General features: G+C 36.9%; 2 protein-coding genes across 44 annotated transcripts in view; one reads left to right on the top strand and one right to left on the bottom strand.

Annotated features, from left to right (window-relative positions):
* LOC126946324 (cytochrome c oxidase subunit 7B, mitochondrial) overlaps positions 1-25,871 on the bottom strand; it is a 1,159,743-nt gene that overhangs the window by 246,471 nt on the left and 887,401 nt on the right. Inside the window, exon 1 of one of the 35 annotated variants that reach the window (XM_050776456.1) lies at positions 17,783-17,786. The exons of the other annotated variants lie outside the window; for them this stretch is intronic. The gene's annotated coding sequence lies outside the window, so the exon portion shown is untranslated. Of the gene's footprint in view, positions 1-17,782; positions 17,787-25,871 lie in introns of those variants that run through there. 35 annotated transcript variants of the gene reach the window in all.
* The window catches only part of ATRX (ATRX chromatin remodeler), a 283,723-nt gene that overhangs the window by 129,614 nt on the left and 128,238 nt on the right, over positions 1-25,871 (top strand). For all 9 annotated transcript variants that reach the window (XM_050776271.1, XM_050776280.1, XM_050776277.1 and 6 more), the window contains 5 exons: positions 9-245; positions 16,577-16,718; positions 17,984-18,093; positions 18,977-19,123; positions 19,281-19,458. In XM_050776271.1, the coding sequence (XP_050632228.1) occupies positions 9-245; positions 16,577-16,718; positions 17,984-18,093; positions 18,977-19,123; positions 19,281-19,458 (814 nt within the window). The remainder of the gene's footprint in view (positions 1-8; positions 246-16,576; positions 16,719-17,983; positions 18,094-18,976; positions 19,124-19,280; positions 19,459-25,871) is intronic.

The following is a 25,871-nucleotide window of genomic DNA, read 5'->3' as shown; positions in this document are numbered from 1 at the left end:
TTCCCTAGAGTAATTCTGAGGAGGAAGAGGAGGAAAAAGAAGAGGAGGAGGAGGAGGAGGAGGAGGAGGAGGAAGAAGAAGATGAAAATGATGATTCCAAGTCTCCTGGAAAAGGCAGAAAGAAAATTCGGAAGATTCTTAAAGATGATAAACTGAGAACAGAAACACAAAATGCTCTTAAGGAAGAAGAAGAGAGGCGAAAACGTATTGCTGAGAGGGAGCGTGAGCGAGAAAAATTGAGAGAGGTGACTAATTTATTTCTTCTTCTTTTTCTTTTGTAGCTACAGGGTCTCGTTATGTTGCCCAGGCTGGCTTCGAACTATTGGGCTCAAGTGATCTTCCTACCTTGACCTCCCAAACTGCTGGGATTACAGGCGTGAATCAACACACCCAGCCTTAATTTATTTCTGTTAATGATTTATTTTATTTGGTATATGACTTCAATATATTTCAGCATTTTAAGAGTAGAATGTTGTAATCTACCACAGATTTCTCTTTCTTTTTTAGATGGAATCTGGCTCTGTTACCCAGGCTGGATTGCAGTGGCATGATCTCAGCTCACTGCAACCTCTGCCTCCTGGGTTCATGCAATTCTTGTGCCTCAGCCTCCCAAGTGGCTGGGACTACAGGCATGCACTACCACACCCAGCTAATTTTTGTATTTTTTAGTAGAGTCGGGGTTTCACCATGTTGACCAGGCTGGTCTTGCACTCCTGACCTCAAGTAATCTGTCCGCCTCGGCCTCCCAAAGTGCTGGGATTACAGGTGTGAGCCACCGTGACCAGCCTCAACCACAGGATTTCTAGTTGCAGTTGATTTTTCCTACTGTCACTATTTCATGCAACTCAAAATAGTCATTAAGCTTTATTGATTTAATTAAGTGCATGGAAAGAATTGAGATTCTTGAATGATCACCAAAATGGTTATGTTGTATTTTGGGTAGAGAAATGTTTCAAAATTACTTCTTAAATCCATAAAAGATTTCAGTTTTTTAAATGGACTTTATGTTACAAAAATTTTCAAATTCACAGGTGGAGAGAATGGTGTAATAATTCTCCCTGGATCTATGAAGTCAGTTTCAGCAGTTACTAACACAGTACAAGTCTTGTTTCATCTTTTTTTTTTTTTGAGATGGAGTTTCACTCTTGTCACCCAGGCTGGAGTGCAGTGGCGCAATCTTGGCTCACTGCAACCTCCACCTCCTGGGTTCAAGTGATTCTCCTGTCTCAGCCTCCTGAGTATGTGAGATTACATACTCAGGAGTGAGTGCCACCACGCCCGGCCGTTTCATCTATTCTTTTTCCTTCAGATTATTTTGGAGCAAATCTCAGAAATCATATTCTGTTTATAAATAGTTGGGAATGTATTGTTAAAAGATAATAGTATTTTAAACATTACTACAGTAGCATTATTACACTGAATTCTCTCATTGCCTCACATAGTAGTTTTAAAAAATAGTTGGTGTGGGCCTGGCGTGGTGGCTCATGCCTGTAATCCCAACACTTTGGGAGGCCGAGGTGGGTGGATCACCTGAGGTCAGATGGTGGAGACCAGCCTGGCTAACATGGTGAAATCCCATCTCTACTAAAAATACAAAAAAATTAGCCAGGTATGGTGGTGCACACCTGTGATCCCAGCTACTTGGGAGGCTGAGATAGGAGAATTGCTTGAACCCAGGAGGCAGAGTTTGCAGTGAGCCAAGGTCTCACCATTGCACTTTAGTCTGGGTGACAAGAACGAAACTCAGTCTCAAAAAAAAAAAAAAAAAAAATAGTTGGTTTGAATCAGGTCTTAACAAGGGCCATCTGCATATTCTGTTGTATTTGAATGCTAAATCTCTTACCTAATTTTAACCTAGTTTCCCTTTGGTTCTTTCTTTCTCTTTACCCATTCTTACAGTTCATTTGTTTAAGAAAACAGATTAGTTTTGTAAAATTTTCTATATTCTGAGTTTTGTTATTTGCATCCCTGTAGTACAGTTTCATTGGCATCTATATTTCCTTTTTTTTTTTTTTTTTTTTTTTTTTTTTGAGACGGAGTCTCGCTCTGTCGCCCAGGCTGGAGTGCAGTGGCGCGATCTCTGCTCACTGCAAGCTCCGCCTCCGGGTTCACGCCATTCTCCTGCCTCAGCCTCCCGAGTAGCGGGGACTACAGGCGCCCACAACCGCGCCCGGCTAATTTTTTGTATTTTTAGTAGAGACGGGGTTTCACCGTGGTCTCGATCTCCTGACCTTGTGATCCGCCCGCCTCGGCCTCCCAAAGTGCTGGGATTACAGGCGTGAGCCACCGCGCCCGGCGGCATCTATATTTCCTATAAACTAGTAATAGGATCTAGAGTCCCGAGCAGATTTAGATTCAGTTCTTTTTTTGGTAGAAATACTCATGGGCAGTAATAGTACTTCCTTTTGCATCTCATTTAAGAGGTACTTTAAATCTGGTTGTCCCCTTTTTGTGGTACAGCTCCTCTAACTTTGTTCCACTTTTTCAGAATCTTTCTGGGTATTCTCAGTTCTTTGCATTTCCACATAGTATTATGTTGTTGGTTTTTACAAAAATCCCTGTGGAATTTCTATTGGAATTTTGTTGAATCTTTCTTGTAGTGTGGCCAGAATTGACATCTTAACAGTGTTTTGTCTCCTATTACATGAATATAGTGTACCTCTATTTATTTACCTTCTCTTTAATTTCTCTTAGGAATGTTTTGTAGTTTTCACTGTATAGGTCTAGTACATATTTTAAAAGATTTATCCCCAAGTAGTTCATGGTTTTTGATGTTCTATTGTATTAGTCCATTTTCATGCTGCTGATAAAGACATACCCAAGACTGGGCAATTTATAAAACAAAGAGTTTTATTGGACTTATAGTTCTATGTGGCTTGAGGAGGCCTCACAATCATGGTGGAAGGCAAAAGGCACATCTCACATTGTGGCAGACAAGAACTTGTGCGGGGAAACTCCTCTTTTTAAAACTATAGATCTTGTGAGACTTATTCACTATCACAAGAACAGCACAGGAAAGACCTGCCCCCGTGATTCAGTTACCTCCCACTGGGTCCCTCCCACAACATGTGGGAATTCAAGATGAGATTTGGGTGGGGACACAGCCAAGCCATATCATATAGTAAATGTAGTTTCAAGTAATGTTGGCATAATGACCTTGTGTCCTAAGCTCTAAATTTACTTACTTGTTATAGTAGCTCTTTTTTGATAAATTCTTTATGACTTTCATGTATACGTTTGTGTTGTCTGTGAAGAAAAACTATTTTGCTAATTCCATTCCAATCTATCATTTATTTCTCTTTTTAAATTATAAATGGTGAATTTCTTCAAATGCTTTTCATTGCGTCTGTTGGAGTGACCTAGAAAATGTCTTGGATTCCTTGAATAAACCTTGCTTAGTCGTGTTGTATTGCTCCTTTTATATATTGTATTGCATTTGCTGATCTTTCTTTCTTTCTTTCTTTCTTTCTTTCTTTCTTTCTTTCTTTCTTTCTTTCTTTCTTTCTTTCTTTCTTTCTTTCTTTCTTTCTTTCTTTCTTTCTTTCTTTCTTTTCTCTCTCTCTCTCTCTCTCTTTCTTTCTTTCTTTCATAGGGTCTCCTCTATCTCTCAGGCTAGAGTGCTGTAGTGTGATCATAGCTCACTGCAGCCTCAAACTCCTGGGCTCAAGCGATCCTCTTGCCTCCACTTTCCAAGTAGCTGGGACAACAGGCATGTACCACCATACCTGGTTAATTTTTTGTTTTAGAGATTGGGTCTCATTATGCTACCCAGGCTGGTCTTGATCTGCTGGCCTCAAGTGGTCCTCTCCCATCAACCTCCCAAAGGTCTGTGATTATAGTTGGGAGCCCCCACACCTGGCATATTCCATTTCTTTAATACATGTAGAACTATTTAGATCTTTTCTTTTTCTTTAGGTCTGTTTTGGTAAATTTCATCCTTAAGGAATTTTTCCTTTTCATTTAAGTAGTCAAATTATTTATGTAAATTTGTTTATAGTCTTTCGTTATACTTTGTGGGTTCTGTCATTTATTGTGTCTGTTAGAAATTTGTGTTTTATCATTTTTTTTCCTTGATTAATCTGTGCAAAAATTTCACAATTTCACTATCTCAAAAAAGAAAACCCAGCTTTGGATTTTATTAATTTTTTTTCTATTGTTTGACCCTTTTCTATTTCATTGATTTTCATTCTTATTTTTACTGTGTTTATCCTTCTTTGGACTTATTTTCTCTTCTTTTTCTAGCTACTTAAGGTGGATTTTGGATCTTTTTTAACATAGCATTTTTAAAGGTATAAAATTTGCCACTGTGCATACTGTTTAAACTCTGCATCTTACAAATTTTGGTATTTTGTGTTCATTTTTACTCTGCTCTGAATCTTTTCTAATTTCTATGAGCCAGAATATGATCTGTCTTGGTGGATGTTCATTGTTTATATTCTGCTGTTGTTAGGTGACATATTCTATAAATTTTGATCAGATTATATTGATGGTTGATTATATTCAGATCTTCTATAGTTTTAATGGTATTCTCTCCAATTAGAGGAGTGTTGATGTCTCCAACTATAATTGTTAATTCATCTGTTTTTCCTTGTAGGTCTCAGATTTTGCTTCATGTTTGCTAGAAGTTGTTTTGTTAGGTACATATACATTTAGGATTACATCTTTCTGGTTAATTCCCCCTTTAACAACATATAATGTGACTCTGTATTATCTGGTAATTTTCTTTCACCTGAAGTCTGCTGTATTTGATAATAACGTAACGACATCATCTTTCTTTTCCAACATCTTAGGAAAAGTTTCATTTCTACAGCCAGGTTGAAAGTATTTCATTGATTTCCCATAAACTTACTTCCTAGATTTTTTTCATTTTCATATTTGCCTTATTACATTCCTATTTATGTACTAATCTTTATCCATCAGTACATCTTTTTATGCATTTCATAGTAAGTTCCATACATCATTTCATTTATCTCAAATGCTTTAGCATGTGTATCATTAGCTAAAGTTCAATATTTATGTTTTCCTTTTTATGTAAAAGGAAATTTACTTAAAATGAAATGCACAAATCTTGTGTAGATTTGTTTTTGAATAATACATGGTATATATTTTCTCATTATTTTTTCTAGTAATTTTGTTCCCCCACAATTTTATCATGAAATTTGTAAATATATGGAGAGAATTATAAACGTGAACACGAATGTACCTACCATGTAGCTTCTTCATTTCTTAACATGTTGCTGTACTTGCTTTATTACATATCTGTTTTATCTATACATCTATCAACCATTTTAATTGTCCCTGCTCTAATCTGTATTATTTCCTTTTATTCTCTAGCTAGGGTTTAGTTTGTGCTTCCTTTTCTGGTTCCTTAAAGTGTAAAGTTAGGTTCTTGATTGTGATCTTTCTTCTTTGCTAATGTATACCTTTATCACTGTAAATCCTCTTCTTAGTACTGTTTTCTTTGCATCCCATAGGTTTTGTATTTTGTGTTTTAACTTTCATTTGTTTCAAGGTGTTTTCTAATTTCCCTTGTGATCTCTTATTTGATCCTTTAGTTACTTATTTAATTTCCACATATTTGTGTTTTTTCCAGTTGTCTTCTGTTATGGATTTTTTGTCGCATTCCCTTCCGATTGGAAAAGATACTTCAGTCTTTTTATATTTATTAAGGCTTTTTTGTGCCTGATCATATGGTCTGTCCTTGAGAAGGTGCACTTGAGAGAAAATGTATGGTCTACCATTGTTGAGTGGAGTGTTCTTTATATGTCTGTTAGGTCTTTTTTTTTTTTTTTTTTAAAGACACAGTGTCTTGCTCTGTTGCTCTGTTGCTCAGGCCGGACTGCAGTGACGTGATCATAGCTCACTGTAGCCTCGAACTCCTGGGCTCAAGTGATACTCCTGCCTCAGCCTCTTGAGTAGCTGGGACTATAGGTGCATGCCACCACCCCAGCTAATTTTTTAAAACTGTTTTGTAGAGGCAGGGTCTCACAGTATTGCCTAGGTTGGTCTTGAACTCCTGGCCTCAAGTGATCCTCCTGCCTTGGCTTCCCAAAGTGGTGGAATTACAGGCATGAAACACTGTGGCCAGCTCCAATTGGTTTATAGTGTTATTCAAGTCTGATATTTCCTTAATGATCTTTGTCTACTTGTTTTACGCATTTATTGATGTTGAGCTATTTATGTCTCCAACTGTTTCTCCCTTTTTTTTAGTTTTCCCACACTACACTGATGTATATTTCTCCTTTTAGTTCTTTTAGTGCTTTCTTCATATGTCTTGGAGCTCTGTTGTTTGTTGTATATATGCTTATAATTATATTTTTTGAGAACCTGGCTGTATTATCAATACATAATTTCCTATTTGTCTATTGTAACAGTTTTTGACTTAAAGTCTATTTTGTCTGATATCTATATAGTCATCTCAGCTCTCTTTTGGTGGTTATTTGCATGGAATGTCTTTTACCGTTCTTTCACTTTCAGTCTATTTGTGTCTTTAGATCTAAAGTGAATCTTTTTTAGATAACCAGTATTTGGATCATGTTTTTTTTAATCATTATGTCCGTCTATGTCTTTTTGATCCAGGCGTTTAATTCATTTACACTTGAGGTAAGTAGTGATAAATAAGGATTTACTTCTGCCATTTTGTGTTTTCTTACTACTATTTTGTTCATTATTTCCTCCATTACGGCTTTCTTTTGTGTTTAGTTAATTTTTTGCAGTGACATATTTCGATTTCCATCTCACTTTCATTTTTGTATATTCTGTATTTTCTTTGTGGTTACCATGGAGATTACATGTAACATTCTAAAGTTATGAGAGTTTTACTTGAATTGATATGAACTTAACTTCAGTGGCATACAAAAGTTCTACTCTTCCACAGTTCCATTCCCCTGCATATTATGTGGTGACTCTGTTACAATTATTGATGTCACAAATCACATTTTTATACATGTTGTGAATGGTGACATTTATTCATAATTGTATTTTATCATTTTGTCTTTTAAATCCTAAAGAAAGTAAAAAGTGAGGTTATGAAACAAAATTTTGTGATACTAGGTTTTGTATTTGCCCCTGTATGTATATCTTCTAGGAGATCTTTATTTCTTTATATGACTTTGAGTTAACTTCTAGCATCCTTTCATTTCAACCCAAAGACTTCCCTTTAGGAAGCATTTTTTTATAGGGCAGGTCTAGTTTTAATAAATTCATTCAGCTTAGGATTATCTTAACTTGTTCCTCTATTTTGAAGGATAATTTTGTTGCTTATAGAATCCTCAGCTGATGCCTGGCACAGTAGGTCACCCCTGTAATCCCAGCACTTTGGGAGACCAAGGCAGGAGGATCACTTGAGGCCAGGAGTTGAAGACCAGACTGGGCAGCATAGTGAGACCTTGTCTTTACAAAAAATTAAAAAATTATCTGGATGTGGTGGCACACACTCGTAGTCTAAGCTACTTGGGAGGTTGGAGGATTGCTTTAGCCAGGGGTTCGAGGATACAGTAAGCTGTGATTATGCCATTGCACTCTAGCCTGGATGACAGAGTGAGATGCTGTGTCTATTTTTTAAAAAAGAAAAAAGAATTCTCAGCTACTTTTTTTTTCATTCATCACTTTGAAATATATTGTCACACTGCCCTCTGACCTCTTAAGTTTTTGATGAGAAATTAGGTGATGATCTTATTGAAGATTTTTTGTATGTGTTGACTTGCTTCTCTCTTGCTGCTTTCAATATTCTCTTCATCTTTGGCCTTTGACAGTTTGTGTGTAATGTGTTTTGATCTATATGTATTTGAGTTTATTCCAGTTTGAGTTCATTCCTGTATTTGTAGATTTAAGTCTCTCTCCTTCAATTTGGGAAGTTTTCCACAATTATTTCATCAAATAATTGTTGCTTCTTTCTTTTTCTTTTCTCTTTCTGTGACTCTCATAATACATAAGATGTTCTTCGTGATGGTTTTCCTTGCATCCCTTTTTCTTTTTTCACTTTAGTTTTTTTTTCCTTTTTGATCTTCAGACTTGATGATTTCAGTTAATATCTTCATATTCGCTGATTCTTCTGCCTGCTCAAATCTGCTATTAATCCTCTTTTGATTGGGCCATATTTTCCTATTTGTGATTTTTTTTTTAATACTTTAAGTTCTAGGGTACATGTGCACAATGTGCAGTTTTGTTACATAGGTATACATGTGCCATGTTGGTTTGCTGCACCCGTCAACTCGTGTGATTTTTTAAAAATTGCATATTGGGCATTTGACTGTTATAACTTGGTAACTCTGCATATAAGGTTCTCTCCCTTTTCAAGGGTTTGCTGGGGTTTTAAAATATATATAAATTGTAGTAGACTTATTGTTTTAAGACTCCCCCACATTATTTTTTCAAAGAGTGTTCTTGTTGTGTGTCATCACTGAAGTCTGTGTCCCTGTCATTCATGTTCAACTAATGTTTTGAAAGATTTTTTTGAATGTCTGCTGGGTGTGGTGGCTCGTGCCCATAATCCCAGCACTTTGGGAGGCTAAGGCAGGCAGATCACCTGCCTTAGGAGTTCGAGACCAGCCTAGCCAACATGGTGAAACCCTGTTTCTACTAAAAATACAAAAAATTAGCCAGGCATGGTGGCACGTGCCTGTAATCCCAGCTACTTGGGAGGCTGAGGCATGAGAATTGCTTGAACCCCGGAGGCAGAGGTTGCAGTGAGCCAAGATTGTGCCATTGCACTCCAGGCTGGGCGACAGAGCAAGACTCCATCTCAAAAAAAAAAAAAAAAAAAAAGGTGTTTTGTTTTGTTTTTTTTTAAAATGCCTGCTCTCTCTGTTTGTAGATTGACTATGCTGGTGCACTCCTTTAATCCATAACTAGGCTTCCACTAAACCTAAAGATAAGCCTGAGGGGATAACTTAAGATTTTAATAAAGACCTTTTCTGAGCATGTATTTTGCCTGGACATACATATGGCTTTCTGAATTATCCTATATACCTGGCTGCTTTTGAGTGTCCCAAATTTGAAAAGCAGCTGGGTGTGGTGGCTCATCACCTGTAGTCCCATCTACTCTGGAGGCTGAGGTAGGAGGATAGCTTGAGCCCGGTTGTGTGAGACCAGCCTGGGCAACATTGTGAGACACTGTTTCTACAAAAATAAAGACTAGTTGGGTCTGGTGGTGCACACCCACAGTCCCAGCTACTTTGGAGGTTGAGGTGACTGGATCGGTTGAGGTGTCTGGATTAGTTCAGCCCAGGAGTTCAGTGCTGCTGTGAGCTATAATTACACTACAGCACTCCAGCCTTGGTGACAAAGCAAGACCCTGTATCTTGGGAAAAAAAATTCCAAAAGTATCCTATCTCCAGCTATTTGTGCCTTAGGTGGTGTTTCGGGTGTGTTCTCCTGTAATGCCTTGCCCCAGGCCTCTATGGGTCTGTCATCACGTTGCAATTGTTGTGTGTATGTGTGTTAAAGCTGTTCTTGCTGTCTTTCTCACCAGAGCTCTGAGTTAGGTGAAGAAAAGATGAGAGCCTTATGTCAGTCCTTCAAGTATCCTTCAGACAGGTTAGATGACATTTACACAATAATTTGTAAATAACATCTGCTTTGCTCCCTCTGGTTTGTGGGAGGATATTGGAAAACAGGGTGCTGCTGCTTTGAGACTAAAACTGTCACCTTCTGGTATGTGGTGGGGCAAGGGCAAGTAAAAATGCTGTAAAACGTTCCTATTGTATTGAAGATGGCTTTTTTTCTTTTTCATTATTTTAGAGACACAGTCTTGCTATGTTGCCTGGGCTAGCCTCAAATTCTTGGGCTCAAGTGATCCTCCTGTCTAGGCCTACTTGTTTGTACTATAGGCGCTCACCACCATGCCTGGCTAAGATGTTGTTTTCTTGATTGGATATTTGCTTGGTTGCTGTAAACCTTTGACTATGTTCCAGAACTCTGACAAAGTTGGTTCAGAAAGTTTCTACTTGTTTCTAAAATAGTTCTGTGTTGTGACTAGAGCTTGGAGCTTCCTAGTCTATTGTTTTGTTGATATCTACATTTTCCCTTCTTTCTTTTTTTTTTGGAGACAGTCTTATTCTGTCACCCAGCTTGGAATGATGCAGAAACATGATCACTGTAGCCTGGAATTCCTGGGCTCAAGCAATTCTCCCACTTCAGCCTTCTGAGTAGCTAAAAGTACAGGAGCAAGCTAATCTCTTCATTTTTGATAGTTGCTTTCCCTGGGTATAGAATTCTAAATTGATACTTTTAAGAAATCTCTTTAAAGATGTTACTTCTTTGTGACATTTTGTTTGTTATCTTTCTCCTTTTTCCTTCATCTTTGCTCCTCTGCATGCACCTTTTATTTCTTGAAAAGATAGTTTTAAAAGATTTTTCAGTGATTTTAAGATTTTCTTTTAATGCCTGGCTTTCGGAAATTGAAGATTTTTATTTTCTTTGTTTATCCTGCTCTGGGTTCCTTGAACTTGTTGCATCTGTGAATTTATAGTTTCATCAAACTTTTGTTCGTTCGTTTTAGAGACAGGGTCTCACTCTGTTGCCCAGGCTGGAATGCAATGGTATGATCATTGGTCACTGTAACCTCAAACTCCTGGGCTCAAGAGATACTTCTGCCTCAGCTTCCCGAGTGGCTAGGACTAGAGGCATGCCCTATTGCTAATTTTAAAAGTTTTTCATAGAAACAAGGTCTTGCTATGTTGCCCAGGCTGGCCTCAAACTTGTGACCTCAAGTGATCCTCACACCTTGGCCTCCCAAAGATCTTGGATTACAGGTGTGAGCTACCACATCCAGCTTCTGTCAAATTTTTTGGAAAGTTCACATCATTATTTTTTTCAAATAATTTTTTCCTGTTCTGTTTTTCTTTGAGACTTACATATTATGCTCTTCAATATTGTTCCATAGGTTTCTTATTTTCCCCCGTCTATTTCATTTTGGATAGTTTTTCTTGCTTTGTCTTCAGTTTTGTTGATCTTTTCTTCTGCACTATTATGATATTAATCCACTTGGTGAATTACAGTGTACCATAATTTTCATCACTAGGAATTCCATTTAGTTTTTAAAAATATCTTCTATTTTTGTTTTCATTGTGTTCATATTTTCAGTGTTTGGACTTTTTTTTTTTTTTTTTTTTTTCTGAGATGGAGGCTCGCTCTGTCACCCAGGCTGGAGTGCAGTGGTGTGATCTTGGCTCACTGCAACCTCCGCCTTCTGGGTTCAGGCGATTCTCCTGCCTCAGCCTCCCGAGTAGCTGGGACTACAGGCGTGTGCCACCATGCCCAGCTAATTTTTAGTATATTTTTAGTAGAGGTGGGGTTTCACCATGTTGCCCAGGCTGGTCTCAAACTCCTGAGCTCAAGCTATTCACCTACCTCTGCCTCCCAAAGTGCTGGGATTACAGGCGTGAGCCACCACACCCAGCCTATTTGGGCATTTTTAATCAGCTGTCTCACTTTACTTGTCTGCCTATTTCATTATTTCTGTTACTTCTTGGCCCATTTTTGTTGACTCTTTTTTTCCCTGGTTATTCTTCATATTTTTTTTCTTCTTGACAAACCTAGTAATGTTTTATTTAAAAGTTCAGTTTAATTTTGAAGCTTTTAAAAAAGCCTGGTTAATGCGTTTCTTCAATACTCTTTAATTTACAAATTGCTTTCTCCCACTGCTAAGGTTTGGTCCCTTTGTGGTCTCTACTGAATGCCCTGGGTTATACATGAAGAGGCTACTGTGCCCCCTCTGAAATCAAATGCCTCCCAGTACCATGTGATCGCTGGGAGCTGTTTAGCTCACAGCTTCTTGGTCTTGCTCTGCCTGGCTTCACAAAGTTTCACTCCTCATGTGTGTATTTTAATGTTCAGCCATGACTCACAGTGAATCCTGTCTCGATTTTGAGTTCTTTTTGTGTGGCTCTTTTTTCTTTGTAGTCTGCCCTGCAACTTCAGTCATCTCAGCCTGATCTTTGTTTCTTCAACTTAATATATCTCCAGTGCTCTCCTTGGGAATCGTTTTTCCCTGATCCTTTAGGCACCAATTCAAGGGGAATATAGTGGTCTTCTTGTTGGTTTTCCTACTTTCAGGGATCAGGGTCCTGTGGTGTCGTTATTCAATGTCTGAAAAAAATTTTTTTCGTATATTTTGCCCACTTTTCTACTTGATTACAGCAGGAAGGTAAACCTGGTTCCTAATAAACTATCATGACTGGAAGCAGAAGTTTGGCTCAACCTTTTAATATTTTGGTCAGGTGATTTTTTTCCTTTATTTTCCCTTCAATTCAGATATGGGAGACATTTCATGTCTGTATTTATTTTTACTTATTTGTCCTAAGTTTTTCTCCTGTTTCATTGCTGTGTATTTATTATTTTTTAAATTTCAGCTTCTAGTTTAGATACGGGGTGGGGGGTGCATGTACAGGTTTGTTACTGGGTGTATTGTGTGATGCTCAGGTTTGGGGTGTGAATCCCATCACCTTGGTAGTGAACATAGTACCCAATAGTTGTTCAGCCTATGCCCTCTTCCTTCCCTCCCCCTCCAGTAGTCCACAGTGTCTGTTGTTCCCATGTTGATGTCCATGCGTGCTCAGTGTTTAGTTCCCACTTGTGAGAACATGTGGTATTTGGTTTTCTGTTCTTATGTGAATTTGCTTAGATTTATAGCCTCTAGCTGCATCCAAGTTGCTGTAGAGGACATGATTTTCTTCTTTATGGCTGCATAGTATTCTGTGGTGTATATGTACCACATTTTGTTTATCTAATCCACCATTGACGGTCACCTAGGCTGATTACATGTCTTTGCTATTGTGAATAGCATGGCATGAACATAAGAGTACTTATGTCTTTTTGGAAGAATGATTTATTTTCCTTTGGGTGTATACCCAGTATTATTAGTTAAATAAAGTTTCCTTGTATTGTAGCTTGAGTGCATAAACAGATCTACTTAGTCACTAATAGGTAGATGATTTCTTTATAACTTATTTCCTCCTACATTTAGGATGAAGATACACTAATCCTCAATCCTGAAGACAGCACTTAATAAAAAAAGTATCATCAAGTCACTGATTAATATATGGTTCAGAAATCTTAATTAAAGCCTTGTATATTAGTTTTTTATTGCGGCATTAAAATGTACCACACACTTAACCTCTTAAGACAAATTTATTGATTTGTCTCACAGGTCAGGAAGTTGGGAATGGCTTAGCTGAGCATGGCTCTACTGGGTTTTCTGCTTAGTGTCCCACCACGCTGAAATTAAGATGTTAACTCGAGTTTTTCTTTCATGTAAGACTTTGTATCCTTTTCCAGTTCACTTGTTGGCAGAATTTAGTTCCTTTCAGTTCTTACACTTAGGTCCTTAGCTACTAGAGTTCTCGCTCCACAATATGGCAGATTGCATCATCTTTGAGATCAATAGGAAAGCATTTCAATCTTTTAAAGGGCTCACTTTGATTAGGTCAGGCCCACCTAGAATATCTCCCTTTTGATTAAATCAGAGTCAGCTTATTAGTGGGCCAATTATGCGAATGATAGCCCAATTATATTTACAGGTCTCAACCATACCTCACATAGTAGAAGGTGAGGGGATTATGCAAGGTGTTTATATCAGATGTTGGTAATTCTGGGGCCACTTCAGGATTCTGTGTACCACACCTTGTAAACAGGATAAGATATTTAGGGAATCTTCCATTTTTATATAATGGCTTTACCCCAGTAATATGAAGCTACTACACATCAGGTTAGGACACAGTAATAATTTAGTGAATACTTAGCCTATGCCAGATACTTTGCATACATTGCCTTATTCAATCTCCAGAACAACCTTGTGGAAACTATTGATAATCGTTCCCAGTTTGCAGATTCAGACACAGAAGCTAAGAGGGTTTAGATAGCTTGATGAAACGGAATTTGGGTCTAAATGGCCTATGCTATTTTTGCTTCACCACACTATTTCTCAGTGTTAATCTTGGTTTTGGATATCACAATTTTATGTAAGTACAATATCTATTCAGATAATTTACTGCAAATCTGTGACTTGTTTGTAGTTTTTTGGATGTGACAATGATCTTATGGTTTTACAAAGAGGAAGTATCCTTTTAAAGAGACATTTACAAACATTTTATAGATGATATTGCATACTTTCTTGTGTTTGCTCCAAAATGATTTGTGGGATCTGGGGAGTTGGACAATGGGTAAGATGCTGTCAGTGAAACAAAACTGGCCTTAAGTTGATAATTTTTTTTTCTTTTGAGACGGAGTCTCACTCTGTCACCCAGGCTAGAGTGCAGTGGTGCAATCATGGCTCACTGCAACCTCCACCTCCCAGGTTCAAGCAATTCTCCTGCCCTAGCCTCCTTAGTAGCTGGGACTACAGGTGCGCGCCACCACGCTTGGCTAATTTTTTTTGTTGTTGTTGTATTTTTAGTAGAGACGGGGTTTCACCATATTGGCCAGGCTGGTCTCGAACTCCTGACCTCATGATCCGCCCACCTCGGCCTCCTAAAGTGTTGGAATTACAGGTGTGAGCCACCGCGCCTGGCCTTAAGTTGATAATTTTTGAAGCTGAGTGATGGGTAATAGGATTTATTATTATCTTCCATCTACTTTTTTGAAAATTTCTATATTGAACATTTAACAAATTTATTTGTTACTAGTTTCAATTGTAAATAAGAAAAAAAGTTCCTAAAATTTTATTTCTTCCCCATCATAATGTTTTTGTTTTTAAAATTTTTTTTTTTTTTTTTTTTTTTTTTTTTTTTTTTTTTTGAGATGGAGCTTTTGCTTTTTCACCCAGGCTGGAGTGAAGTGGCACGATCTCGGCTCATTGCAACCTCTGCCGCCAGGTTCAATCGATTCTCCGGCCTCAGCCTCTGGAGTAGCTGGGAATACAGGCAGCCACCACCAGCCTGGCTAATTTTTGTATATTTTGTAGAGACAGAGTTTCACCATGTTGGCCAGGCTGGTCTTGAACTCTTGACCTCAGGCGATCCACCCCCGTCAGCCTACCAAAGTGTTAGGGTTATAGGAGTGAGCTACCGCACCCAACTGCGTAATGTTTTTGTGATTTTAAAATCACAAGTTTCTATTTTTTTTTCAGTGGAACCATAAAACTGTTTATTACAAGCATTTCTTTTACTAAACTAGTATTTTGTAATGTTTAAGAGCATGGACTCGGGGGATCAATCCTCTATGTAAATCTCAGTGTCATGATACTCAATAGTTGTATGACCTTGTGCAGGTTACTTAACTTCTCTGTCCCTCAGTTCTTTCATCTGTCAAATGGTAATACTTGTACCTATCTTATGTAGTTACTGAATATACTATGTAATGGGTAGAGATTAGGATAAGACAGCAAAAAATATATGCAAGCATACACTTGTTACCTGTGTGCATATATTATATCTACTTAAGTTTTATTTTAAATAAGGAACTTGTGATAATTGTTTCCTTTTTGTAATTAGAAGGTATTATATGTTCCTATCATGATTTTTGAGCCTGTGGTTCCGAAACCAGTGTTTCTAAATGTTTTTTCTTTTCACACCATGTATTCATAGTGTTTTTCAGTGGTAGTCGTGTTGACATCCTGAGTCGTACAGTTCTTGTTTGGGACTGTCTTTCACATTATAGAATGTTTGTATTTGCCTTCCCTTCCTCCTACATTAAATACCAGCTCTGACCAATAATTATGACAATCATAAATACGATTGCACATTTTCAAATATCCTCTAGAAGAATAGAACTATCTTTTGTTGGGAGCCACATGTTCATTCAAATTGTAATGGTACTACTGTAGATTAGTTTGGAGTTCTCCTCCTCCTCCCCACTCCTCCCTCTTTTCTTCTTCTTCTTTTTCTTATTTCTTTTTCTTCTTCTTCTTCTTTTTTTTTTTTTTTGTTTTTGGCATAGTAACCAGCAACAGGGAACACTGCTTTTTTCACAACTCTGCGTAATAAATGTGTGTCAAAATACCCAGGGTGAGATCTGTTGAGCTAAATTACTGACATTATCAAAGTGATTTAAAATTTTTTGGAGAGTTTTGATTTTAGAAGACATAAAACCCTGGGCTCTGTCCTGGCTTTATTGAAGCAAAATAGTGGTGTATTAGTCCTGAGATTGGGTAATTTATAAAGAAAAGAGTTTTCATTGACTCACAGTTCTGCAGACTGTGCAGGAAACATAGTGGCTTCTGCTTCTGGGGAGGCCTCGGGAAGCTTCCAATCATGGCAGAAAGCAAAGGGGGAGTGCGGCACTTCACATGGTGGGAGCAGGAGCAAGAGAGTGAGGGAGAGGTGCTGCACATTTTTAAACAACTGGATCTTGTGAGAACTCGTTCACTGTCACGAGAATAGCACCAAAGGGGATGGTGTTAAACCATTCGTGAGAAATCCACCTTCATGATCCGACCACCTCCCACCAGGCTCCACCTACAACACTGGGGATTACAATTGACATGAGATTTGGTGGGTACACATATCCAAATCATACCAATTGGATTTGTGGTATGGGAGTAAATATGTCTATATTTTGGAAAATCTCCCTTAGTAAGAATGACCATTGCTTGAATGATTTCTTTGAGCTTACCTATCAACAACTCCTTTTCTTGTAGGTGATAGAAATTGAAGATGCTTCACCCACCAAGTGTCCAATAACAACCAAGTTGGTTTTAGATGAAGATGAAGAAACCAAAGAACCTTTAGTGCAGGTTCACAGAAATATGGTTATCAAATTGAAACCCCATCAAGTAGATGGTAAGAAACTATTAGATGATTCCATAATTTTTAGTTAAATTTTACCAATATTTGGATGTGAGGCAGCTGCCTTACATCCTGCTAAGTGCTGGAGGTAAATTGTTGATTGGGGCGGGTAATCCACAATCCCCCTGCCTTTATGGAGCTCATAAACAAATGAGGAAGAAAAAAATTGGGTGATTGCAAACACAATGAGTATTATAAAAAGGGAGAGAAGTGCTGCTTAAAAATTGGTAGATATAGCAAGTGGGTTTCACCTAGTTAGCAAAGATTGGCCTAAGGGCAGCTAGGGGTTGGGAAGAGCTGTAGCTAGCTAAAAGCCTGTTTTAGATATGCTATTTCAGCCATTTTCAGGTATGTTTAAAATAATATTCCTACATTTGTATTAGAACAATACCAAACTGTTCCTACCCTCTGCTTTATTAGAGTTGAATCAGTAAGTCAGTTTTGAGTGTTTATGTGAATTAATTAGTAAGGGAGGTTCTGTAGTTCCTACTTTTTGAGTTGCTAGGCCCCTTTCTTTCTCAATGTTTACTATTGAATAAAGGAAAAGATGATGAAATTATCTCCTGGGTTTTTTTTTTCCTGATTGACTCAGTAAACTCAAAGGTATTTTTGATAGGAAGCCATTCTGTCTTTGGATAAAGTTGTCCTCTTTTTACAAAAATTATTATTATTATTTTTTGAGATGGAGTCTCACTCTGTCACTCAGGCTAGAGTACAGTGGTGCTGTAACAGCTCACTGCAATCTCTGCCTCCTGGCCTCAAGTGATTCTCCCAACTCAGCCTCCTGAGTAGCTGGGACTGCAGGTGCACACCACCACCACACCTAGCTTATTTTTTGTTTTAGTAGAGACAGGGTTTCACCATGTTGGCCAGGCTGGTCTCGAACTCCTGACCTCAAGTGATCTACCTGCCTTGGCTTCCCAAAGTGCTTGGATTACAGGCGTGAGCTACTGTGCCCGGCCATGTTTCTCTTTTAGAGTATTCTTATGTTTCTTTGAACCATCTCAGGGAATAGAGAACATCTGCTGTGGATAGCTTAGAGAGGATGAAGGAAAGTCCCCCTGTCCTATATTTGTGTTAACTTGTTTCTGGTTTACTTTGGTGGGAAAAAATCCCATTTACGTATAAGAAATTCTTTAGCTAAGTGTTTTCTTTAATGCTGTTTCTTAGAAGTTTTGGTTATGTTTTTGATGTGTTTATATAAAGGAAGTTTTTAACTTGGACCTTTAAATTTAACTTAATGAAGCTGTTATTTTTAGGTGTTCAGTTTATGTGGGATTGCTGCTGTGAGTCTGTGAAAAAAACAAAGAAATCTCCAGGTTCAGGATGCATTCTTGCCCACTGTATGGGCCTTGGTAAGACTTTACAGGTAAGAGCTGAAGAATATGAAAGTATCCTGTTTTTGTGGATTCATTAATATATATTGGATTCTATTATGTTTCAGGCACAGTCATAGGGGCTGAAGATAAAGCAGTGAACAAGAATAACAAGATCTGTCTCCAAGGAGCTTATATTCTAGTGGAGGAGAGAGCTGCTAATCAAATAAAAAATATGTACTTTCAGAAAATGAATGTTAAGGGAGGATATTGAGTTAGGAAAGGCATCTTTTAGGAGGTAATGTTTGAGCAGAGGTCCTAATGAAGCGAGCCTGTGGGGTTTCAGGTATGACCAACAACTGCAAAGATTCTAAAGTAGAAATTAACTTTTTTTTTTTTGCAACTTTTAATGGCTTATGATGTTAAAGTAATGAGAAAAGTAAAGTATGATGTAAAGTATCTTTTACTATTAAAATTACTGCATTTCCAAATGGCAGGAGTTGTAACAGATGTAAAATTGGTGAATGTATTTGTACTTTTAAACTATAAAGTAATTATAGATTTAATGGGTCAGAACACATTAAAGTGGAAAAATATTATGTAACATGATTCTCTTCTAAATGAGCCATGGTATTTTCTGAAGGACTATAGGGACATTTTATGGAGACCTAGGACTTAGTATTGGTATGGGATCATTTTATACTATTCACATTGCTCATAGAATCATGGAGCTTTAGAGAGAGCCTGATACATCATCTATTTGAACTTCTGCATTTTACTATCTCTTTCCCTCTGCCTTGCCTGGTTTGGAAATTCTGGCAGTTTGGTTGGTTGCTTTATTGTTTAAAGCAAAACAAAGCTATAACATTGTAAGATTGCTTAATTTATTACGTTTTTTCTGGATATTTACGAAGGTGGCAATCTGTTTTCTTATAGGTGGTAAGTTTTCTTCATACAGTTCTTTTGTGTGACAAACTGGATTTCAGCACGGCATTAGTGGTTTGTCCTCTTAATACTGCTTTGAATTGGATGAATGAATTTGAGAAGTGGCAAGAGGGATTAAAAGATGATGAGAAGCTTGAGGTAACTTATTTTAAATGTTTTCTATTATTAAAATAGTCACATGAAATTCATATCGTAAACTGTTTTTAATTACTAGCGATGCATATTTCAATGGGAATATTTAGTATTCACATGTTTTTAGTAGCTACTTAAAAAAATCTTTATTTCCCCACAAAAGGTTTCTGAATTAGCAACTGTGAAACGTCCTCAGGAGAGAAGCTACATGCTGCAGAGGTGGCAAGAAGATGGTGGTGTTATGATCATAGGCTATGAGATGTATAGAAATCTTGCTCAAGGAAGGAATGTGAAGAGTCGGAAACTTAAAGAAATATTTAACAAAGCTTTGGTTGATCCAGGTAAGGTATTAATAGAGAGTGACATAAAGAAGCAAGTTGAATCAAAGATGTGTTTATATTTTATTTAACAAATACTAATTGCACCACTACTAAGTATCTGGTCTTTGTTTTGGTTATCCTTCAGGTTTTTACCTTTTAAAAAATTCTTAGTATTTCAATAAGATAAAATCACCCTTAATGTCGCCAGCTGTTAAGAATTTATTTGCCGAGTCTGAAAGTGTTCAGGGTTTTAGGGGATACTTTGTAAACACTTAAAAATGCATCAGATGCCTGTGTTGCAATCAAAGATTCTTCCAGCTATCCAAATACTAGGTGATAACAAGAGCTCTCTCCATATCCTGAAAACAGTTTGTGTCTTTCCAAACTTCATGTCATTAGAAGAATTGCTGCTTGCTTATCTCCTTTTAAGGGGCCATCAGTGTGAAAGGTTAGTATTTTCAATACTATCTGTCCTTATGTGATAGTAATCTGATGTGAGAGCCAGATGTTGATATATTTGACACTTGGAAAAGCAACACGTTGTACTGTCTGCAAAACTAAAATTAATTTTTAATCTACGATTATTAATTTGTGCAATTTTTTCTTCATATGTTTATCTTGTCATATCATATTACTTTAAGACACTATTGAGGTTTTATTTTTGTTGAGAAAGTCTGGGTAATTGTCATTGTCAAAGTGATAGTAATCTTTAGAATCCATGGCTTTGCCTCTTTTTTAAAGATAATGAGGTAGTTAATACATAGCAAAATAACTGCCATCACAAATCTAAGGCCTAATAATAAGTTTATCTTTTTCCCACGATTAAAATCGGTGTCTAAAAATCCTGTGGCTGGTTTATTGTTGAAAAATTATTATAAGCTAGTGTCTAGTATCATTGTAGCAGATTTTTTCCACAAGATTTCCTTGAAATTGTTTAATATAACAATTTCAGGTGCTTAGTGTACTTATTTGTTCATGAAAAAATGAAAGAAAAAAAGAAATTAAAGCTTCTAACACGAAGGGTAACGCTTGTCATTGCCATGTTTTATCATTTAGTGACATTTAAAAAAAATTTTGGCTGGGCATAGTGTTGCACGCCTGTAGTCCCATCTACTCGGGAGGCTGAGGCAGGAGAATCGCTCAAACCTGGGAGCTGGAGGTTCCAGTGAGCCAAGATCGTGCCACTGCTCTCCCATCTGGGTGACAGAGCAAGACTCCATCTAAAAAAAAAAAAAAAAACTTTTTATTTTGGAATAATTTTCTGTTTACATGAAAGTTGAAAAGGTTCCCATATACCCAACATCTGGTTCCTCCATTGTTAACATCTTACATTGCCATGGTAGATTTTTCAAAACTAAGAAATTGACCCATTGTTGACACATTATTATTAATAACTTGAACTGCATTTGTAGTGCACCAGTTTTTCTATCTGGGGTACTACATTGTATTTAGCTATCATGTCTCTAACAGTCTTCTGGTCTATGAGAGTTTCTCAATCTTTATTTTTTCATTATCTTATCAATCTTAAGGAGGACCGTCCAGGTAGATATCCTGTAGAGTGTTTACTAATCTGAATTTATAGTTTTTCTTGTGATTAGACTGAGATTAGACTGAGGTTTTGAAAGAATATGCCAGAGGTGACATACCCTTTTGTCACATCATACCTCATATCGGGGGTACATGATAAGCACATGCTGTCACTGATGATGTTAATTTTCATCACTTGGTTAGGGTAGAGTTTGTCAGGTTTCTCTTTTGTCAGGTTTCTCTCCTGTAGAGCTGCTACTTTTACCTGTCCCTCATCTGTTCATTGGAATCCAGTCACTCGGTCTAGCCCACCTGAATGCAAGGATGGTAGAAATTAAGCTCCATCTCCTATAGTGGGTAGTATCTACACATCAAATTTGGATTTTTTAAAGAAAAATTTATCTTTTCTCACCCATTTATTTTAGCCTTTGATTTATATAATTATATACTCATCTATTTTTAGTTTGTGCATTGGACTATAAACCATTACTACTTTTTTTTTTTGCTCAAATTGTTTTACCTTGGCCATTGGGAGCTTTTTTTAAGGTTAGGTCCTCTACCCTTTGATATGTCCCTATCCTTTTGGCTTTGAGCACTTTATTACTTTCTGGCATTACAGGATGCTCCAGGTTCATGTTATGTTGTCCCGGCCCCAGAGTCAGCCATTTCTTGAAGACATCATGATTCCTTTTATTGAAAATTGACATTTACAGATGTAAACACACCCATATAATTTGCAAATATATCCTTCCATTCTGTGAGTTGTCTTTTTACTTTTTTATATAATCTTTTTAGTACTAATCTTTAAAATTTTGATGACAGTTAATTTACCTATTTTTTCTTTTGTTGCTTTTGCATTTAATGCATATCCATGTATTCATTGCTTAATCAAAGGTCATGAATTTTTTCACCTATGTTTTCTGATTTTATAATTCTAGCTCTTGTATTTTATGTTTATGATCTATTTTCAGTTTATTTTTGTATATGGTATGAGGTAGGAGTCCAACTTCATTTTTTGCATTTTGATATCCAGGTGTTCTAACAACATTTGTTGAAAAGACTATTCTTTCTTCATTGAAGAGTCTTGACACCATTATTGAAAATCAATTGACCATAGATGTATGTGTTTATTTCTAGGCTCTCAATACTATTTTATTGATCTATATGTCTGTCCTTATGCCAATGTGACATTGTTTTAATTACTGTAGCTTTGTGGTAAGCTTTGCAATCAGGAGGAAGTCCTACAGCTTTATTTTTCTGTCTCAAGGTTGTTTTGCTATTTGAGGTTCCTTGAAATTTTAATTTCCTCAAAGAAGCTAGCTGGGATTCTGTTAGATATTGCATTGAATCTGTAGATTAATTTGAGGAATATTGCCATCTTAACAATATTAAATCTTCCCCTCCATGAACATCTAATTTCTTTCCATTTATTTAGATCTTTAATTTCTTTTAGTAATGAAATGTTATTTAGGTCTTTTAATTTCTTTAGCGTACAAGTCTTGGACTTATTTTCTTAAATTTATTACTAAATATTTTATTCTTTTTGAGCCTATTGGAATTGAAATTGTTTTAATTTTATTTTCAGATAGTTCTTTGTTAGTATATAGAAATACAACAGATTTTTGTATTCTGATTCTGTATCCTGCAATTTAGCTGAGTCCATTTATAAGTTCTAATAGTTGTGTGTGTGTGTGTGTGTGTGTGCACGTGATTTAGGGTTTTCTATTAAGAAAATCATACAGTCGATGAGTAGAAATAGTTTTACTTTTTCCTTTCCAATATGAATGTCTTTAACTTCTTTTTCTTGCATAATTGCCCTGTTTAGAAATTTCCATATAATGTTGAATGTAAGTGGTGAGAGCAGTTGGTTGTCATGTTTTTTATCTCAGGGAAAGCTTTCAGTTCTCCACCATTAAGTATGACATTAGCTGTGGATTTCTAATAGGTGTCTTTTATCAAGTTGAGTAAGTTATATTTTTTGTTTGTTTTGATAATTAAAAAAATAAATACCTAGATTACCCTTGTTAAAACTTAAGCGGGGCTGGTTTCTCCATTAGGTTTTTTTGGAAGTTCTTCAGGAAACTGAAGCTCTACTTCTATTTTCCTTTCCAGAGTATATATGAGTATTAGAGATAGTTCCTCTGCCATAGCTGGGTAACCATCTACAACAAGAATCTTCTAATATCCATCATGTATAACATGGAATATATTAAAACTGTAGTAAGTTTTAAGGTTTAGTGGTAGTATTTAGATATAATTTTCTTTGCCACCGAAGTCTAAAGTGTCAAGATCTGTTTAGTGGTAGTATTTAGATATAATTTTCTTTGCCACTGAAGTCTAAAGTGTCAGGATCTGTTAAGTACTTCTAAATTTATTAGAAGGGATCTGTTAAGTATAACACTTAATTTTCCAGTACATGTTTTCCATTTTCTGCCAAATTTATTTTCTCTGATTTGGAACAAATTAGTGGTAGTGAAGAATCATACAAATGGCAGCAGAGTATGTGAAGACTGAAGTTTGGGTGTAATGTCAAAGAAAAGTCTAAATTGAAGTTCAAGATGGAAGCAAAATGTCAGAACCAGACAGTTTTGGGTATGAGATTCTTAAGGATGAGCTGAGGTCGTAAACTTAAAAGGTAGGCTATTAGATCAGAAGCCTGGAAAATTGGGAGTATGTATTAGGATTGGAAACAGTATTTAGAGCTGACCAGAGTTAAGATAGTAGTGTTCATCTTTGAACTTAGCTGCTCTGGTTATCTATTGCTGCATAACAATTATCCCAAGCCTTAGTAGCTTAAAGTGACAAGAATCAGCTGGGTGCAATGGCTCACACCTGTAATACCAATACTTTGGGAGGCCAAGGCAGGAGGATTGCTTGAAGCTGGGAGTTTGAGGCCAGCCTGGGCAACATAGTGAGACCCCATATCTAAAAAAAAATAATAATAAGAGAATTAACCAGGTGTGGTGGCACACACCTGTAGTCTCAGCTCTTCAGGAAACTGACATGGGATGATTGCTTGAGTCCAGGAGTTCAAGGAAGCAGTGAACTATGATCATGGAGATCGTAATCATCACGGCGTGTGAGACCCAGTTTCTTGAACAAGAAAGTGACAACATTTTGTTACCTTTCCTATTTCTACTGGATCAGGGATTTAATAGAGGTTTACTTGGACAGTTCTAAACATTTTATCAACTTTTCTCTTTATGGTTTTTTATGTAAAAAATTCACCAATAGGTGGCAATGTAACACTGAAAAAGAATTTACATTTAACTATAATAGTATGTGACAAAACCTTTATTTGACCTTTCTTCCCTAATTTACCATTTGTTTTGAGGCATATTTTTCTACTTAATGTACTTAAACTGATCTGGTGGAGTTTTCTAATTCACATTACTGTTTTTAGAAGAATGTTCCACATTTTGTAGTTTGAGAGGACATAATTTTTATGTGTATGTGTGAATGTGCATATGCACAATATTAATTCAAGGTACTCTTTGCTTTAAGCAATAAGATAGATCTATGTAGTTTTATAAAATAATGACAAGTTTCCATAGGGTATTGAACTGTCTTAAGTTAACATAGTCTTTTAGTCACACTTGATTTTTTGAACAGAAGAAATTCTCTTCAAGTCTTTCTCTAAATTCCTGTTCTTCTGCTCTCCAGAGCCTCATGACTGCCATTCCCCCTGTAGTTTCTGTATAAGTATTTCTAAGTGTAGGTATTTTGAAACCCTCCTATCTGATATATATATGTCATTGTTTGGGAATGAAGTTTTCTAGAAAGTATAAAAGGTAACTAAAACATTTCATTTTATGTATTTTATGTATGTATGTATGTATGTATGTATTTAGGGGGCAGGGAGATGGGGATCTCATTCTGTTACCTAGGCTGGAGTGCAGTAGCATGATTATAGCTCACTGTAGCTTCAAATCCTGGGCTCAAGTGATCCTCCCAGTTCAGTCTTCTGAGGAGCTAAGACTACAGGAGTGTGCCGCCATGCCCAACTAAAATTTTTTTTTTTTTGGTAGAGACAGAGTCTTACTGTGTTGTCCAGGCTGGTCTTGAACTTCTGACAACACCCAGATAATTATTTGGAGATAAGGATCTCACTGTGTTACCCTGGCTGGTCTTGAACTCCTGACACACAACTAATTTTTTGGAGATGAGGGTCTTGTTATGTTGCTCAGGTTGGTCTTGGTCTCCTGGCCTCAAGCAATCCTTCTGCCTCAGCCTCCTGAGTAGTAGCTGGCATTACAGGTGTGAACCACCACGGCCAGCTAAAACTTACTGTTTTCGAACATTAAAAATACTTATTTGTAATTTTTTATGTTAGTAAATGTTATATACATTCCTATCTTATAATAATTCATATTCTATTTAATATGATGAATAACATGTTTGATATATGAATAACAATTTAACTTTTTCATTGACTGAGGGTTATTAATGAGTGCATTTACTTTTATTTTATTTTATTTTTTTATTTTTTTATTTTTTCGAGGCAGAGTCTCACTGTGTCGCCCAGGCTGGAGTTCAGTGGCGCGATCTTGGCTCACTACAAGCTCCGCCTCCCGAGTTCACGCCATTCTCCTGCCTCAGCCTCCTGAGTAGCTGGGACTACAGTCGCCCACCACCACGCCTGGCTATTTTTGTTGTTGTTGTTGTTGTTGTTTTAGTGGAGACGGGGTTTCACTGTGTTAGCCAGGATGGTCTCAATCGCCTGACCTCGTGATCCACCCGTCTTGGCCTCCCAAAGTGCTGGGATTACAGGCGTGAGCCACCGCGCACAGCCTTTTTTTATTTATTTTTATTTTTTTTAATTTTTTTAAATTTTTTTTATTTTGGAGATGGAGTCTCGCTCTGTCGCCTAGGCTGGAGTGGCAAGATCTCGGCTCACTGCAAGCTCC

This window comes from Macaca thibetana, chromosome X (assembly GCF_024542745.1).
Source record: "Macaca thibetana thibetana isolate TM-01 chromosome X, ASM2454274v1, whole genome shotgun sequence".
In the NCBI taxonomy this organism is placed as follows: domain Eukaryota; kingdom Metazoa; phylum Chordata; class Mammalia; order Primates; family Cercopithecidae; genus Macaca; species Macaca thibetana.
The sequence above is the reverse complement of the archived record's forward strand: the minus strand, read 5'-3'. Positions and strand labels throughout refer to the sequence as shown.